This window comes from Akebia trifoliata, chromosome 4 (genome assembly GCF_017979445.1).
Source record: "Akebia trifoliata isolate Shusen 1 chromosome 4, ASM1797944v1, whole genome shotgun sequence".
NCBI lineage: Eukaryota > Viridiplantae > Streptophyta > Magnoliopsida > Ranunculales > Lardizabalaceae > Akebia > Akebia trifoliata.
The window spans coordinates 24986420-25003284 of NC_141378.1; the positions used below are offsets into that span (position 1 = coordinate 24986420).

The 16865-nt window shown below is 35.7% G+C and overlaps 1 protein-coding gene across 1 annotated transcript; it reads left to right on the forward strand.

The window, feature by feature from the left end:
• Positions 1–263: 263 nt before the first annotated feature.
• On the forward strand, positions 264–5399 carry LOC147404582 (uncharacterized). Its single transcript, XM_086440615.1, has 2 exons — positions 264–1017; positions 3381–5399. The coding sequence occupies exon 2, from the start codon at positions 3507–3509 to the stop codon at positions 4302–4304; it is 798 nt and encodes a 265-aa protein (XP_086296741.1). The 5' UTR covers positions 264–1017; positions 3381–3506; the 3' UTR covers positions 4305–5399.
• The last annotated feature ends 11466 nt before the right edge of the window (positions 5400–16865 follow it).

Genomic DNA, 16865 nt, shown 5'->3' on the forward strand with positions numbered 1-16865 from the left:
GTCCCATTCTTTTTAAACTTTAAAAAAGAGATATTCTCTCTATTGGTTCGGTCAAAGAAGAAGTAAATAAAATAAAATAAAGAAAAGAAAAGAAAAGAAATTGGATACAAGCATCAAAAAGGAAAGAAAGAGAAAGTTGAAAAAAAAAAAAAAATAGAAAGTTAACTCTATAAAAAGTGAATCCAATGTTCTCTTGAGAGGAGAGGCTGATATTTTGAAAGGAAGGAGAGAGGCTGATTTTTTGAAAAAGACGAGAAAGGTTAGCAACAAAAGAAGGAAAAAGAAAGAAGAAAAAGAAAAAGAAAAAAACAAAAAAAAACTTCTTCTTCTCCAACGTTGGGGGCTGCCCAATGGACTGAAATGTGGCTGCTATCTCTCTTTCCCCTCTATTCATTCTTCTCCTTTGCTGCCCCATCTTCTTCTCCCTTATTTTCCCATCTTCTTCTCCATTCAATTTGCAACCTCACCTTCCATTAACAGCCCCAACGGCAGCCCCAAACACCCCCTCTCTCAGCCCTCTTCTTCGTCGTCATAACAGCCCCCACACGCCCTCTAGCAGCCTCCATTAACAGTCCCCATTAACGCCCAGCTACCTCCATTAACAGTCCCCATTAACGCCCAGCCACCTCCATCAACAGCCTCCATTACAGCCATTAACAGCCACCTCATTCTCCTCTTGATTTCCTAGCCAAGGCACCACCTCCGTTTCCTCTCACAGTCCAATCGTCACCTGTACTCGAAGCAGCCATCTCCACCTCTTGATTCAGTTGTGAGGGACTTCATCTCTCTTTTCGAACTTGATCCTCCACTGTCTTCATCTCTTCCTTGCATCTCAGCACGTGCATCAACTTCGTACAACCATGCATTCATAGGTCGAATGAATCGCACATTATTCTAAGGAGAACCCATAGCAGTCCCAACTATCGTCCATCACAACCTCATCTTGAATTCTTTGGCATCTCACGATATTTCAAGGCTTTTGAAGGGATCCAAGCCTCCAACGTTATTCGATTGAAGGTAAGTTTTTTATTTATTCTCAATTTCATAGTTTTTTTTATTCATTATTAAATCGACTCACTGTTTTTTTTTATGTGCATAGAAGTTTAATATCGATTTTTGAACAATGTGCATGTGAGTCAACTCACTGATTTATATGTGTGGGGGATTTCAAAAATCATTTTGCTGAATAAAGTTGTCATGTGAGTCGACCCACTGATTTGCATGTACATTGGAATTCTAAAATCACCTTTTTTAATAAAATTGGCATTGAGTTGACTCACAGATTTTTATGTACATGAAAACTTAAAATTGTTTTTTTTAACAAAACAAGCACGAGTCAACTCATTGATCTCTATGTATATGGGAATTACTTCATCAATCAATGATTAACATTTTCCACGTGTCCCTTTTTTAAAGGAAAATTTGGATATATGTGTGAGCGGTTGATTCACTAATTTACCCCATGTCCCTAATGTTTTGATTGTTGAAGCACCGACTTGTTGATCCACTATGTGTTCTAATTTGAAAACTTGCTTGTTCACAATTCCCATTTTTTGGTAAGATTCATTTTTGGAATATTCTAATTTTGGAAATTTTGTCATTTTCTAATTTGGGAAATCCAGTATTGATATTTCTCTAATTTGGAAACCTTTGTATAAATTTCTAATTAGAAACTCATTATTTGGGAAATTCCAAATTTGGGAAATTTATTTCTAATTTGAGAAATTCTCATATCTTCATAAACTCCCAATTTAGAAAATTTCGAATTTTAATCTAGATATTCTATGAGTTACCAAATTAGAAATTTCATGTTCTCGATTTCCTAATTTAGAAAATTTTCATAAATTCCTATTTTAGTTTAATCAGAAAATCATTGTATATTGGGATTTGAGATGGAAATGTTGCCACGTGGATTTTGGAGCATAGATCAGGATCAAGGCTTTTTCAAATATTGCCATTTTATACGAAATTCGAGAAATCACGTGAGATTTGGTACAATATTGGCTTTGAGATTCGTTTAGCACACTCAATATAATTTGATGATGATGGTGATGATGATTGGACCATAATCTTGACTTTAGCCTCTACCCGTTGACCGTAGGATAGTTTGGATTGTAGTAGAGACCGATCATCTCGATCGGGCGGGTTCGGTGCCTAACACCTTCCGAAACCCGTAATCTGACCCCTTACCCATTTATCTGATCCGTGGACCGACCCGATCCGTTTTGGAGTTATTCTTGGTTCCTAGACCTAAACTAGGTGGCGACTCCTTATTCCCTAAAAGTCCCCAATTTACCAATCGGACCCCTATCCCCAATTTGGTGGAAAACGGGTCGAGGCGATTTCAGTGGCGACTCCACTGGGGACTTTAGGGTCAAACTTGACCCGATCCAAGACTATCCTTAGGTTGACCTTTTGCTCGAGTCAACCCAGTTGACTCAATGAGACTCCTATATTAGGTTAGATTTTATCCTTTTTTTCATTGGTTTTTGATTGGATGTAATTGATTATTGTATTTATTATGATTGGTTTGATGATGGGATGTATGTGGTTTATATGGTTGGATATTCTCGAAAATGCCCCGGGCGCACTTTGTCCCTTTGCACACACTCACGAGCATGCATATTCATGTTTGCATCACGACATGTCCCTATAAACCTTGTAGTCGGATCCAAGCTAACCTGGTCCTTCGGGACACGGGGGATGACAGTGAACGCTACAACTTCAGTACAGTACCTTCGGGTATATCAAACTGGAGCACCACGTACTGCTTGACTAGGTAAAACTGGGATAGTATATCGGTGTTTCGGGCTGAAGTGACCTAAGCTTTGTCCTAACCTAGCCTCAATCATATAGTGAGCTTAGAACCTTGAACTTAAGCCGGTCCCATTAGGCCACGACTCGAATCGACCCTAAGTGTTCCCGGGTTGCTCCATTTAATTTAACCAAAAGGTAAGTGGGCGGACCGATCCACACCGTTCAAATTAAACCCGCAATATCGGTCTGACCCAATTGATAAAATGCACCAATCAATTAGAACCAATTAAACCAGTCGGCCCAGTTGGCAAATAGATCTAACCGAACAACTTCAAACCGGTTGGACCAATTGGTTTTTTTAAGGTTAAAGATTCAACCTAACTCATACCGAAGAGATGCAATCAGGAGGTCAAACTAAATAGTCTGACCCAAGGTTCAACCCTAACCAGGGGTAGACCCGTAATTAACTTCTTTCACCCTTGTGGTCTTTATAGACTTATAATGCGTTTGGATTTAATATTTACAACCGGACTTGGGCTAATTTATGTCAAATTCTTTTTTATCATGTGGTTAAGAATCCAACCTTCCGAGTCAATAGTTGATCCTGATTTACTTCTAATTAGGTGATAATTGCTCCTAAGCGTTCTAAACCAACCGCGTCACTTTGGGTCCGTGAAAAAAGTCGTCTCACCAGAGTACCTTTGTCAAGTCCAAATAGTCAACACTTTCCACAAGAAGAAACAAGTACAATGGATGAAGCAACACTCCGTCAGATTTTGGACTCTTTTCAAGCACAGATTATTGCTTCTGTCCAAACACAAATTGAGGCCCTAAAGATTGAAAAGAAAAAAGATAAAGCTGTAGAACCTCAAGCCGTGTTTGACCTGGTTGAAGATTTTGAAGATGATCAAGTACCCTTTGACCCTGTATTGGCTCATCGAATAACCCAGGTAGAAACCGCGTTGAAGAATATCAAGGACCCTGACGACCTCGCCCTTGGATTAGGGGCAATGACATTATTTCCTACAGTCCGTCTGCCAGAAAAGTTCACAATGCCGGATATGGATAAATTTGATGGGACCGGATGCCCTAGGACTCATTTGAAAATATATGTCGGCATCATGCAGTCTCAGGGTTTGAGTGAAGAACAGATGGCCCAACTTTTTCAGAGAACCCTTACAGGTCCTGCCTTACGCTGGTTAATGTCACTGGACTCGTCTCGAGTAAGAACATGGCATGAATTGATGAAAGAATTTATTGGTCGATACTCCTTTAACACGGACATTGAACTCACAAGAAGAGATCTAGAAACGACTAAGCAGAAGCCTGGGGAAACCTTCACAGAATTCATTGCTCGATGGAGAGCTAAAGCCGCTCAGTTATGGGACCGACCTCAAGAAAAAGAGCAAGTTAAGATCATCCTCAGGAATCTTACTCCCAATTACGCTAAGTACTTGATGCCTCAATACTTGCCTACCTTTCAATCTCTCCTTGAAGCCGGAAACCAAGTTGAGGATGCCTATTCTTCGGGACTCTTTGGCAACTAGTCTGAGTCAAAACCCAAACACTTCAAACCTAGTACAAATTCCTTGCAAGTGGCCCACACCTCTTTTGCTCTAGCTCCTCAAGCCAGTCAATCCTCACAAGCCAAGCCTAGGAGACAATTCTCCAATCTCGGGATGTCCCTTAGTGTTGCCTATCAAAAATTAATGAAAAGGGGACTGTTGACACCGTTACAACCTAAGCCGTTGCCTAACCCTCTCCCTCCAAACTTGGACAATGGGCAATTCTGTGAATTTCATCAAATGCCCGGTCATGTTCTTGATAGATGCATTACCCTCCGCCACGCTATCCAAGACCTCATCGAACAAGGAAAAGTTACCATACCCGCTCCTACCGCGCCTAATGTCAAAACCAATCCTTTGCCTACCTTTCAAAATCAACCTCCTCCCGCTCTGAACTTAATATCCATATCCAAACCTGAATCAACTGATCCAGTTTCTTTCATCCGCCTGATTGGTCTTGATAGTGCATCCTTATCATATCAGAATGGGCTCATCTACCCTGAGACAATGACAGAACTGAAAAGCAAGGACAATACGAAAGCAATGGGTTATTCAGCATCAAACGAGATTGAATCAGAGTATGAAGAAATTGCAAAAGCGTACGAGCCTGAATCATGCCACGTGAAGATATCCAAAGTGGCATAGACCCCAGTGTTGTGTTTTTCCATTTAGAGTCATATCCCCATTTTAAGTTTTTTTCCTTAAGTGTCAGTTGCGTCAGTCTTTAAATTCAGTCGGTCAGTTCCATTATGTTAGGATTTATTTTTTTAAAAAAAACCTTTAGTCAAGTTGGTAGGTCTATGTCTTTTTATTCCAATAAAGTAAAGAAGCTTTTGATTATCATGCGTGCAATAATAATGTGAACATAAAATCTAACGTGAAGAATGACTCAGAGCTCACTAATTGAACTTGATAAATATTGGAATAGGAGAGTACACTCAAGAAGTGCATATTGGTACTATATTATCCTCAAAAGAACAAGAGAAAATGATGAACTCATTTAAGAAATTCAGCAGTGTTTTCGCATGGTCTCATGAGGATATGTTAAATGCGAACACCATTTCACCTTTTATCGGAACGGATTGCACCAAAATGGATCAGCATCAAAACCAAAGATCATCAAGAATGATGTAATTGAAATCGTCGACAAAGATGCTAAGATTTGCAAGAAGGAATCCCTCATAAAGGATAAAGGATTTTCTCGGAGTTCTAGAAGAAGTGAACAGTCGAATGCGGAAAACTTAATCATATTTTACAAAAGAAGATTGAAAGCGGTTTATTCTCAAAAGAAGATCTCGCTCGACAAAGTAATCAAGTCATTGAGTTCCTAGAACTTTGACCAGATCAAGTAACTTTCACTAAAGGAGGCCTTCGTTGGCCGAACCATTTTCTTATCTTACCAAGAAAAATGTAACCTTCTTTAGCCCCTTGCAACCTTAAAAAAAGAATTCAGTAGCCTCTTCTTTCTAAACCACACCAACTAACCTTGGGAGGGAAATCTAGTATGAACTACGCTTTGACCTGATCCCAAGAGAGAAAAGAAATATTTGGGGTACGTAGGCAACCTGAGAAGTTACTTCAGGCCCGGTCACAACAAAAAAATATATATATACATTCTCTTAAGGAAAGTGTCATCGAAAGGAAAAACCCCCTGTTGAAATGTGTAAAAGAAAATAATACCAAACAAGGGGCATTAGAAGAAGAGAATCAAAAGAATTGAAGGAAAAGAAAAGAAACCCAAACTAGGGGCATTGAAAAAAGAAGAATAAAAAATGATGACAAAAAATGCCTAACTAGAGGCATTAGAAAGAAAGAGACTTAAGAGAGTTGTCTAAGAAGAAGAATGTCATACTAGGGGCATTTTGGGAAGTTGAACCTTATACCTTTTCTTTCTAAACCATGTCCTAAGCCCACCTATGAAGTCCTCCTGAATGCTAATTGATTTGGTTAAGGTCCAAGGAATCATAGGTTGTCAAGTTGAGTATCTGAGATCATCAAAAAGAAAGAAGCTCGCTAAGTTGAAAACCCGAAAGGGCGACTTAGGCAAAAGTTAGGGCATAACAAAAAAAAAAAAAGCAAGCCTGCTAGGTTGAAAACCTGAACAGGCAACCTAGGCAAAAATCAAGGCATCTTCGAAAAAAGAAAAAAATAGAGCCCGCTAGATTGAAAACCTGAAAAGGCGATCTAGGCAAAAATTAGGGCATCATCAAATGGAAGGGAAAATCCTATCGAGAAAGAAAATTCAGAAGAAAAGCTTACCCAGAAGCTGGAGAATGTAGAAAATTGTTTAAGTCAGAACATCCATTTTTTCAGTTGAGAGCTCATATTTGACAAAGACAATGTTGAAGTTGAAGAAACTCAGAAGCCTTTCTTTTGAATATTACATGATCGTTAGTAGTGTCTGCTAATGAAAAGGTAGAATTATTGACCACTTTAAAGAGGAAGATCTTATATTCCGATATTTATCAAAGTCCAGCTCAAGCATTTTTTTTTAAAAAAGAAATTCGAAAGAGAATGATCATTTTCTTATTGCATATATGATAATCTCAAGAGTCTTGAATTTAAAGGAATGTCGATTCTTCTGTCTATCATTTATTGGAGTCCGTAGTTCCTTTTCCGTACTTTTCAAATGTAATCCAGTCCATCAGTTTCACAGTCAAGTTTCAGATGTAAGCCAACCTGGAAACTAGGGGCATTTTTTAGAATAACTTCGATTCTGAAATTTGCATTCTTGATCCCATGATCAAAAGGAAAAATCTTATTCAAAAGCTTAAAAGTCCGGCGAAGTCCAATCACAATTATAAATCCAGATGCATGATAAGCCAATAAAAGGTCAATCTCTCAATCGTTGAGCTCGATAATACCGAATCTTTAATTGATCCAAGCCCGAGAAGCGTGGCTCCATTGAGTTCGAGTCCGAGAAACGAGACTCCAACTCCTTTGAATCGTAAAATGAGTTAACAGGATTGTTTAAGTTCCTGCGAACCTCAGCCCGAGAAGCGTGGCTCCAACCAGTTTGAGTCCGAGAAACGAGACTCTAATCTTTTTTGAATCATAAAATGATTTATCAGGATTGTTTAAGCTCCTACAAACCTTGGCCCGAGAAGCATGGCTCCAACAATTTGAGTCCGATAAGCGAGGCTCCAATTGTGACAGGATTGTTTAAGTTCCTGTGAACCTTAGCCAGAGTCCGAAAAACGAGACTCCAGCTTTGTTTGAATCATAGAATGAATTAACAGGATTGTTTAAGTTCCTAAAAACCAATCTTTTTGAATCATAGAATGAATTGACAGGATTGTTTAAGTTCCTAAAAACCAATCTTTTTGAATCATAGAATGAATTGACAGGATTGTTTAAGTTCCTGTAAACCTTAATTCGAGTCCGAGAAATGAGACTCCAACTTTAAGAGGATTGTTTAAGTTCCTGCAAACCTTAGCTAGAGTCCGAGAAACGAGACTCCAACCTTGTTTGAATCATAGAATGAATTAACGGGATTGTTTAAGTTCCTGTAAACCTCAGTTCGAGTCCGAGAAACGAGACTCCAACCACTTGAAATAGGATTTGTTTTCGTCCAAACCTCAACTCGAAAAGCGTGGCTCCAATAAGCTTGAGTCTGATGAGTGAGACTCAAATTTTTTCAAACTCTGAAAAAGAATCTCGATAGGATTTAATGAAGTTCCTATATCACCTGATTCCGATAATGTTATGATTTTAATTATCTCATTGTTCAGACTTGCCATAATTTAATATCATACGAGTGTTTTCATTGCATATGTGCATTTCAATCAGAATCATCATTGTCAGTGAGAGAAGATCTCTAGGACATGACATTTGTCGTTATCGATAAGGGTTTAATCTCAATGATTCGATAGACTATTCTGTGAGCATCACAACATTGCACACACGTGCACTTTTACATAAGTCAAGGAGAATTTTCCAAAATTTGAGGATTTGACACTTTTAATCCAGGGAGAACTTACCTTCAAGGATCTGGGCGCCCCGACGAACCACCAAATCAGGCTGCAAAAATGAAATGTCATTAACTTTGGCATTCGGATGTCGCACTATCTACCAAAATAGATTTGTCATCTAGTTTGCTTCCACCCTCTGCCAAAGAGGGGCATCTGTAGACACCCCATTTTTGCATCCGCCTGATTTGACGATCCGTCACCTGGTTGCTGTGGATTCCTAATGATGAGCATAAAGAACTCGAAAGCTTGAGAGAAGCATCCTTCTAATTCCCTTTTTCTTCTAATTTTATGCCTTTCTTTCTCTTTGCCACGCGACATAGAATTACGCACGCTTAGGATCGCTACACCATACACTCAACTTAGCAAGCACGTACGCTTAGGCTCGCTACACATTTGGACAACTTAGAGACCTCGCTACGCTAGGAAAACATGACCTCGAAACTTAGAAATAATCACGTTGCGATTGAAAGAAACTTTACGCTAAAATTCACCCAAATGGACAAAAATCGAAAAAATGGCCAAAATCCCCCTCGACCTCCAAAGCCAACTTAGAGATCTCGATCCTTAGGAAAATATAATAAAAATTAAAATTAAACAATTAAAACTTAAATTTTAATTTAAAATTAAACAATTAAAATTTAATTCAAAATTAAACAATTAAAATCTAATTCACAATTTAAACAATTAATTTGAAAACTTTAAACCGAAATTTAATCAACCCATTAATGTTTAAATAAAAATCCAAGCAATCGATAATACTTAAATCAAACTCTAATTGGCCAATCAACATATAAATTAAAAGCGATCAACCAACCAAAGATAAAATTGACTAATCGACATTCAAATCAACTAATCAACTTGAAATTAAAATACAAATCAACAATTCAAATTTGAACAATTAAAAAAGTAAAACTCAAATTAAAAATTAAACAATTAAGATTAAATATTTAAAATTAAACAATTAAAATTTAAATCAACATTCAATCCAGAAGTTAATTAACCCATCAAAATCAAACCAAAATTAAAAATTAACCCAAACCATCAACCAAAATTAAAAATCGAAATTTGATCCACCAATGTGCCACGTATTGCGAAGCGTGGGATCATGGTCCCATTCTTTTTAAACTTTAAAAAAGAGATATTCTCTCTATTGGTTCGGTCAAAGAAGAAGTAAATAAAATAAAATAAAGAAAAGAAAAGAAAAGAAATTGGATACAAGCATCAAAAAGGAAAGAAAGAGAAAGTTGAAAAAAAAAAAAAAAATAGAAAGTTAACTCTATAAAAAGTGAATCCAATGTTCTCTTGAGAGGAGAGGCTGATATTTTGAAAGGAAGGAGAGAGGCTGATTTTTTGAAAAAGACGAGAAAGGTTAGCAACAAAAGAAGGAAAAAGAAAGAAGAAAAAGAAAAAGAAAAAAACAAAAAAAACTTCTTCTTCTCCAACGTTGGGGGCTGCCCAATGGACTGAAATGTGGCTGCTATCTCTCTTTCCCCTCTATTCATTCTTCTCCTTTGCTGCCCCATCTTCTTCTCCCTTATTTTCCCATCTTCTTCTCCATTCAATTTGCAACCTCACCTTCCATTAACAGCCCCAACGGCAGCCCCAAACACCCCCTCTCTCAGCCCTCTTCTTCGTCGTCATAACAGCCCCCACACGCCCTCTAGCAGCCTCCATTAACAGTCCCCATTAACGCCCAGCTACCTCCATTAACAGTCCCCATTAACGCCCAGCCACCTCCATCAACAGCCTCCATTACAGCCATTAACAGCCACCTCATTCTCCTCTTGATTTCCTAGCCAAGGCACCACCTCCGTTTCCTCTCACAGTCCAATCGTCACCTGTACTCGAAGCAGCCATCTCCACCTCTTGATTCAGTTGTGAGGGACTTCATCTCTCTTTTCGAACTTGATCCTCCACTGTCTTCATCTCTTCCTTGCATCTCAGCACGTGCATCAACTTCGTACAACCATGCATTCATAGGTCGAATGAATCGCACATTATTCTAAGGAGAACCCATAGCAGTCCCAACTATCGTCCATCACAACCTCATCTTGAATTCTTTGGCATCTCACGATATTTCAAGGCTTTTGAAGGGATCCAAGCCTCCAACGTTATTCGATTGAAGGTAAGTTTTTTATTTATTCTCAATTTCATAGTTTTTTTTATTCATTATTAAATCGACTCACTGTTTTTTTTTATGTGCATAGAAGTTTAATATCGATTTTTGAACAATGTGCATGTGAGTCAACTCACTGATTTATATGTGTGGGGGATTTCAAAAATCATTTTGCTGAATAAAGTTGTCATGTGAGTCGACCCACTGATTTGCATGTACATTGGAATTCTAAAATCACCTTTTTTAATAAAATTGGCATTGAGTTGACTCACAGATTTTTATGTACATGGAAACTTAAAATTGTTTTTTTTAACAAAACAAGCACGAGTCAACTCATTGATCTCTATGTATATGGGAATTACTTCATCAATCAATGATTAACATTTTCCACGTGCCCCTTTTTTAAAGGAAAATTTGGATATATGTGTGAGCGGTTGATTCACTAATTTACCCCATGTCCCTAATGTTTTGATTGTTGAAGCACCGACTTGTTGATCCACCATGTGTTCTAATTTGAAAACTTGCTTGTTCACAATTCCCATTTTTTGGTAAGATTCATTTTTGGAATATTCTAATTTTGGAAATTTTGTCATTTTCTAATTTGGGAAATCCAGTATTGATATTTCTCTAATTTGGAAATCTTTGTATAAATTTCTAATTAGAAACTCATTATTTGGGAAATTTATTTCTAATTTGAGAAATTCTCATATCTTCATAACCTCCCAATTTAGAAAATTTCGAATTTTAATCTAAATATTCTATGAGTTACCAAATTAGAAATTTCATGTTCTCGATTTCCTAATTTAGAAAATTTTCATAAATTCCTATTTTAGTTTAATCAGAAAATCATTGTATATTGGGATTTGAGATGGAAATGTTGCCACGTGGACTTTGGAGCATAGATCAGGATCAAGGCTTTTTCAAATATTGCCATTTTATACGAAATTCGAGAAATCACGTGAGATTTGGTACAATATTGGCTTTGAGATTCGTTTAGCACACTCAATATAATTTGATGATGATGGTGATGATGATTGGACCATAATCTTGACTTTAGCCTCTACCCGTTGACCGTAGGATAGTTTGGATTGTAGTAGAGACCGATCATCTCGATCGGGCGGGTTCGGTGCCTAACACCTTCTGAAACCCGTAATCTGACCCCTTACCCATTTATCTGATCCGTGGACCGACCCGATCCGTTTTGGAGTTATTCTTGGTTCCTAGACCTAAACTAGGTGGCGACTCCTTATTCCCTAAAAGTCCCCAATTTACCAATCGGACCCCTATCCCCAATTTGGTGGAAAACGGGTCGAGGCGATTTCAATTACCTAATTGACATCCAACACCACAACCTTCTAGATTTCATGGAAAAACTTGGGTAAAAAAAAAAATTATGAAAAGAATTACGTATTTTGAATGAAAACGATTACCTCGAAAAATTCAAGATAAAAAAATTGGAAAAAATCATTTTATAACTCGATTTTAATTGATTTACATAATAAATAGAATGAATAAAAAATAATACATTGCTTTCAGCCTTAACTGATGATTAAAAGCCCAATCATGAATACAAAGTAATAAGTTTAGTCCCTTAAATCTATTGGACTCCTTTTAACCAGTAACAATTCAAAGCATGTTGTCATAGTATTTCTCATTCAAATTCGTACTTGAGGGTTGGATCTCACCATTTCTGTGAGGACTGAAGAAGAATCCATTCTACTGAAAATATTACTCTTAAGCCAAGCCAATGAAATTCGCATTAAGAAGATGAAACAAATCTCCCTTAATAGGAATAAATTATTACTAAATTACAAGGAAGAAAAATGCAAAAATATAATAAAAATAATTTGGATTTCTCATAACAATAACAATCTGACTATCATTTGGTCAAATGGAAAGTGATATGCATGCTCAAAAAGAACAGGGGTTTGGGCATAAGGGGGTTAAGATTAGCCAATAGAGCTCTTTTAAGAAAATGATTTTGGAGATTTGGTGAGGAGAAGGGTAGTCTGTGGAGAAAGGTTATTTTGGCCAAGTATGGTGATAGGAGGTTAGATTGGTATAGCAGCTTGTCTAAAGATTTGTATGATTGTAGTGTTTGGAAAAGGGTCCTTAAAGTGAGCGAGGATTTCGAGAAAGGGATTAGGATCAAAGTGGGTTTGGGTGATAGAATTAGATTTTGGGAGGATAAATGGTACGACACTTCATCTCTAGCAACTCAATTTATGTCTTTGTATGCATGTTTTATTAAGAAGAATCACTCTAACCAGCAGTGTTTGATTTGCAACGAATTCGATCCTACTTGGAATTTGAGGTTCAGGAGAAACTTTAATGATTAGGAACTAACTGAGATGACATCTTTCATTAATCTTTTGTATACGTTTCATCTCAACGACGGCGAACAGGATAAGTGGGAATGGACTTGGACTAAGGATTTGAGATTCTCTGTCAAGTCTTTTTTTTAGTGGCTCACGCCTTTTGCAGAGTAATCCCTGTCAAGAACCATCATTTGGTTCAAGTTGGTCCCCTCTAAAATATCCTTTTTTGTTTGGTTGGCTTTCCTTGGTAGGATTCTAATGTTGGATAATTTGATTGTGTGAGGGTAAATTACTCCCAATTGTTGTCCCATTTGCTTGAGTGATGGGAAAACCGTTAATCATATTCTAATCCATTGTTTATTTTTTTTATAATATTTGGTCAACTTTCATTGATCTTTCCTCGTAAGTTTTCCTCATTGCTAGTAGAGTGGACCAGTAATGCTTTTCAGACCAGAAAATGGATCATTTGGACTATGTTTCCTTTCAATTATTGCTTGAGGGGTCTGGAATGAGAGAAATAATAAAGTGTTTAATAATAAGAGTAGTAGCTCTCATGCAATTTTCTTGGTGATCTTGGGTTTTTTATATGTTTGGTCAAAACAGAGCATAGAGTTTTCGGGAACTACTTTTGAGGATTTTGTTTTTAGATGGCACAATTTATGTAATTGCTGACGCTGTAGTTTTTTTTCTTTGTTGCTTTTCGAGAGACTTTCTCAGCCTCCTTGTATCGTGTTTGCCCTCTTTGCTCAATATATTATACTTAAAAAAAAAAAATCTGACTATCAAATTTGATTTGGATGTGATGTTGGAATTAATGGTTGAACTCAATGGGTATTTGAATCTCAACAATGTGGTCGACCTCATCACTAGTGACAATTGAAGCAAAATTCTCTAAATGATTTTGACCAAATATAACCCAAATTAATAATATATCTTTCCAATGTATATGTTGCAACTTCAAAGCATTCTCTTTATCCTCTAACCTATATTGTAAACCAAATAACATTCGACAAAAGAATGTCATTCACAAAAACAATGACTCAAATGACTTCTAAGATATAACAGACTAAGCAATCTTCATGGCTTCACATCTGAAATCGCCTTGACCCGGCTGTCCGCTAAATAGCGAATAGGGGTCCGATTACGTATCTCAGGGATTTTTAAAGAATAGGGAGTCGCCACCTAGTTTAGCTCTAGGAACCATAGATAACTTCAAAATGGATCGGGTTGGTCCACGAGTAATGGGTAAGGGGTCAGATTACCGGTTTCGAAAGGTGTTAGGCACCGAATTTGCCTGATTAAGATGATCAGTTTCTACTACGATCCAAAAATATCATATGGTCAATATTCAATACTAAAGGTCAAATTAGGGTCCAATCATCATCAAATTGCATTGGATTTACTAAACAAATCTTATGGCTAAAACAATTACATGGATACTCAAATTTCTCGGAGTGGAACCCCATAATTTAATAAGGTTTACGTGGCACCAAAAAATTAATAGATCAATTCAATCACATTTTGAAAAGTATGAATTCGATCTTTAATGTTATGTGCACAAAAATCAGTGAGTCGACTAATTAATTTTAATCAAAGAAATTTGATTTTTTAAATTACCCCGTGTGCCAAAATCAGTGAATTAGCCCACATATTTTAATCAAAGAAATTTGATTTTTTTAATCACCATATGCCCCAAAATTAGTGAATTAACCTGCATATTTTAATCAAAGAAATTTGATTTTTTAATCACCATATGTTCTAAAATTAATGAGTCGACTCAACAATTTTAATCAAAGAAATTTGATTTTTTTTAATCACCACGTGCACCAAAATCAGTGAATTAGCCCACATATTTTAATCAAAGAAATTTGATTTTTTAACCACCATGTGCCCCAAAATTAGTGAAATCACCACGTGTCCCAAAATCAATGAGTCGACTCAACAATTTTAATCAAAGAGATTTGATTTTTTTTTAAATCACCACGTGCGCCAAAATGAATGATTCAATTCAATAATTTTAATTAAAAAAAATTGATTTTTTAAATCTTCAAATGCATCGAAATCAATGAATTAAACTACACATTTTTAATTAAAAAAATCTTGGTTTTATGATTTGTCACGTGTATTAAAATCAGTGAGTTGACGCACATATTTTTTAACAAAGAAATTCGATTTTTGAATTGTCACGTGTATTAAAATCAGTGACTTGACTCACATGTTTTTAACTAAAGAAATTTGATTTTGAATTGGCACGTGTATTAAAATCAGTAACTCGACTCACATGTTTTTAACTAAAAAAATTCGTTCTTTGAATTGCCATATGTATTAAAACTAGTGATTCAACTCACATGTTTTTTAATAAAAAAAAATCTTGATTCTATGAATTGTCATGTGTATTAAAATCAGTAATTCGATTCACATGCTCAATTTTATAGAAAATTTCAATTTGAAACTTCCAAATGCACACAAAATCAGTGAGTCGACTCATGTGTCTATTTCATAGAAAACTTCGATTTTAAATTTTCAATGTATACAAAATCAGTGAGTCGACTCAACAATTTTAATCAATGAAACTTGAATTTTTAAATCGCTATATGTATCAAAATCAGTGAATTAACCTACGCATTTTTTAATCAACAAATTTAATTAATAGCAACAATCAATGAGTTGATCACAACGTGAGTGAATCAATCCGATAATGTAAACGATCAATGGGTTGATCCATTAATATCACAAAATCAGTGAGTCGATCCGATTAAAATCAATGAGTCGACTCTCTAATTTTGTATAAAAATTAACTTGATTGTTCTACCAATATTAAAATCAATGAATCGATCCACTAATACTTCAAAAAATCAAAGATTGCTATTAGTGCCACGTCTACCCTAAACTCGGTGAATCAATTCGGGTGTATAAAAAATTATGAAATCAAGAATAAATAAAATAAAATAAAATAAAAAATTAGTAAAAGGAAAAAAATACCTTTGTCGAATGATTTTAGACTCTTGAATTCCTTCAACAAGAATTCAAAATAGCTTATGAGTAGTATTGTGATCTTGCGAGTTTGTTGTGTGAATTTTCCTCTAAAATCAGATTTTTTTTTATTTCTTTGAGGGCAACGAAGAAGACGTTAATAGAGGTGAGGCTATGGCTAATTTTTTTTTATGGTGAAGAGAGAGGGAGAAAGAACGATAACGGAGAGCTTGGTTGCAGTTTTTTTTTTTCAAAAAGAAAGAAGAAGGTTGCAAATTTAATGGTGAAAAAAATGTTGCTATTTTTTTTAAGGACAGTCCCAAAAATATTTTTTTTCTCATTAAATAGCTCCTTTGATCCTCTTTTATGATGGTTCTACCATCAAATATAAGAGAGGGAGAGATGGTGGAGGATATGGGTAGTTATGAGAAGTTGGAAAGAGGGAGATGGAGGACATGCGAAAGAGAGAATTGGAGAAGAAAATGTATGCCCGCATTTTTTTTTTCTCTTTTTTTATTTTTTTTATTTTTGGAGAATGGGGGGTGGTGATCCCACGCTACTCACCTTAATGATCTCTCATAAATAATTTTTAAATTGATTGGTCGGTTGGAACTCGATTTTAATTCAATCGAATTTGGATTTCAATTTGATTGGCTGGATTTTGCTATTGGTTGATTGATTTAATTTTAAATTTGATTAGTCTATTTTAGTTTTGAATTTGATTAATCGATTTTAATTAGTCGATTGGATTTTAATTTCAATGTTAATTGATGGATTGGATTTTGATTTAAAAGTTTGATGGATTTTAATTTTCACTTTGCTTAATCAATTGAATTTTAATTTGATTTTTGTTTTATTATGATTTGATTTTGAATTTTTTTTTAAATTTGATTTAGAATTTCAATTTGATTTAAAAATTTAGTTTGATTGATTCAATTTTTATTTTTATTTGATTTTATTTCAAATTTGATTTGGTCGAACAAGTTCGATTTTGAATTTAGTTGGGTTCCGTTTTGAATTTATTGGTTGGTTGATTTTTATTTTTAATTTAATCGGTTGAATAATTTTCATTTCGATTTTCGATTTGATTTTACATTTTAATTTATTTTTGGTTAGATTTTAATTTGATTTTCGATTTGAATTTGTTTTTTAATTAAATTTTAGT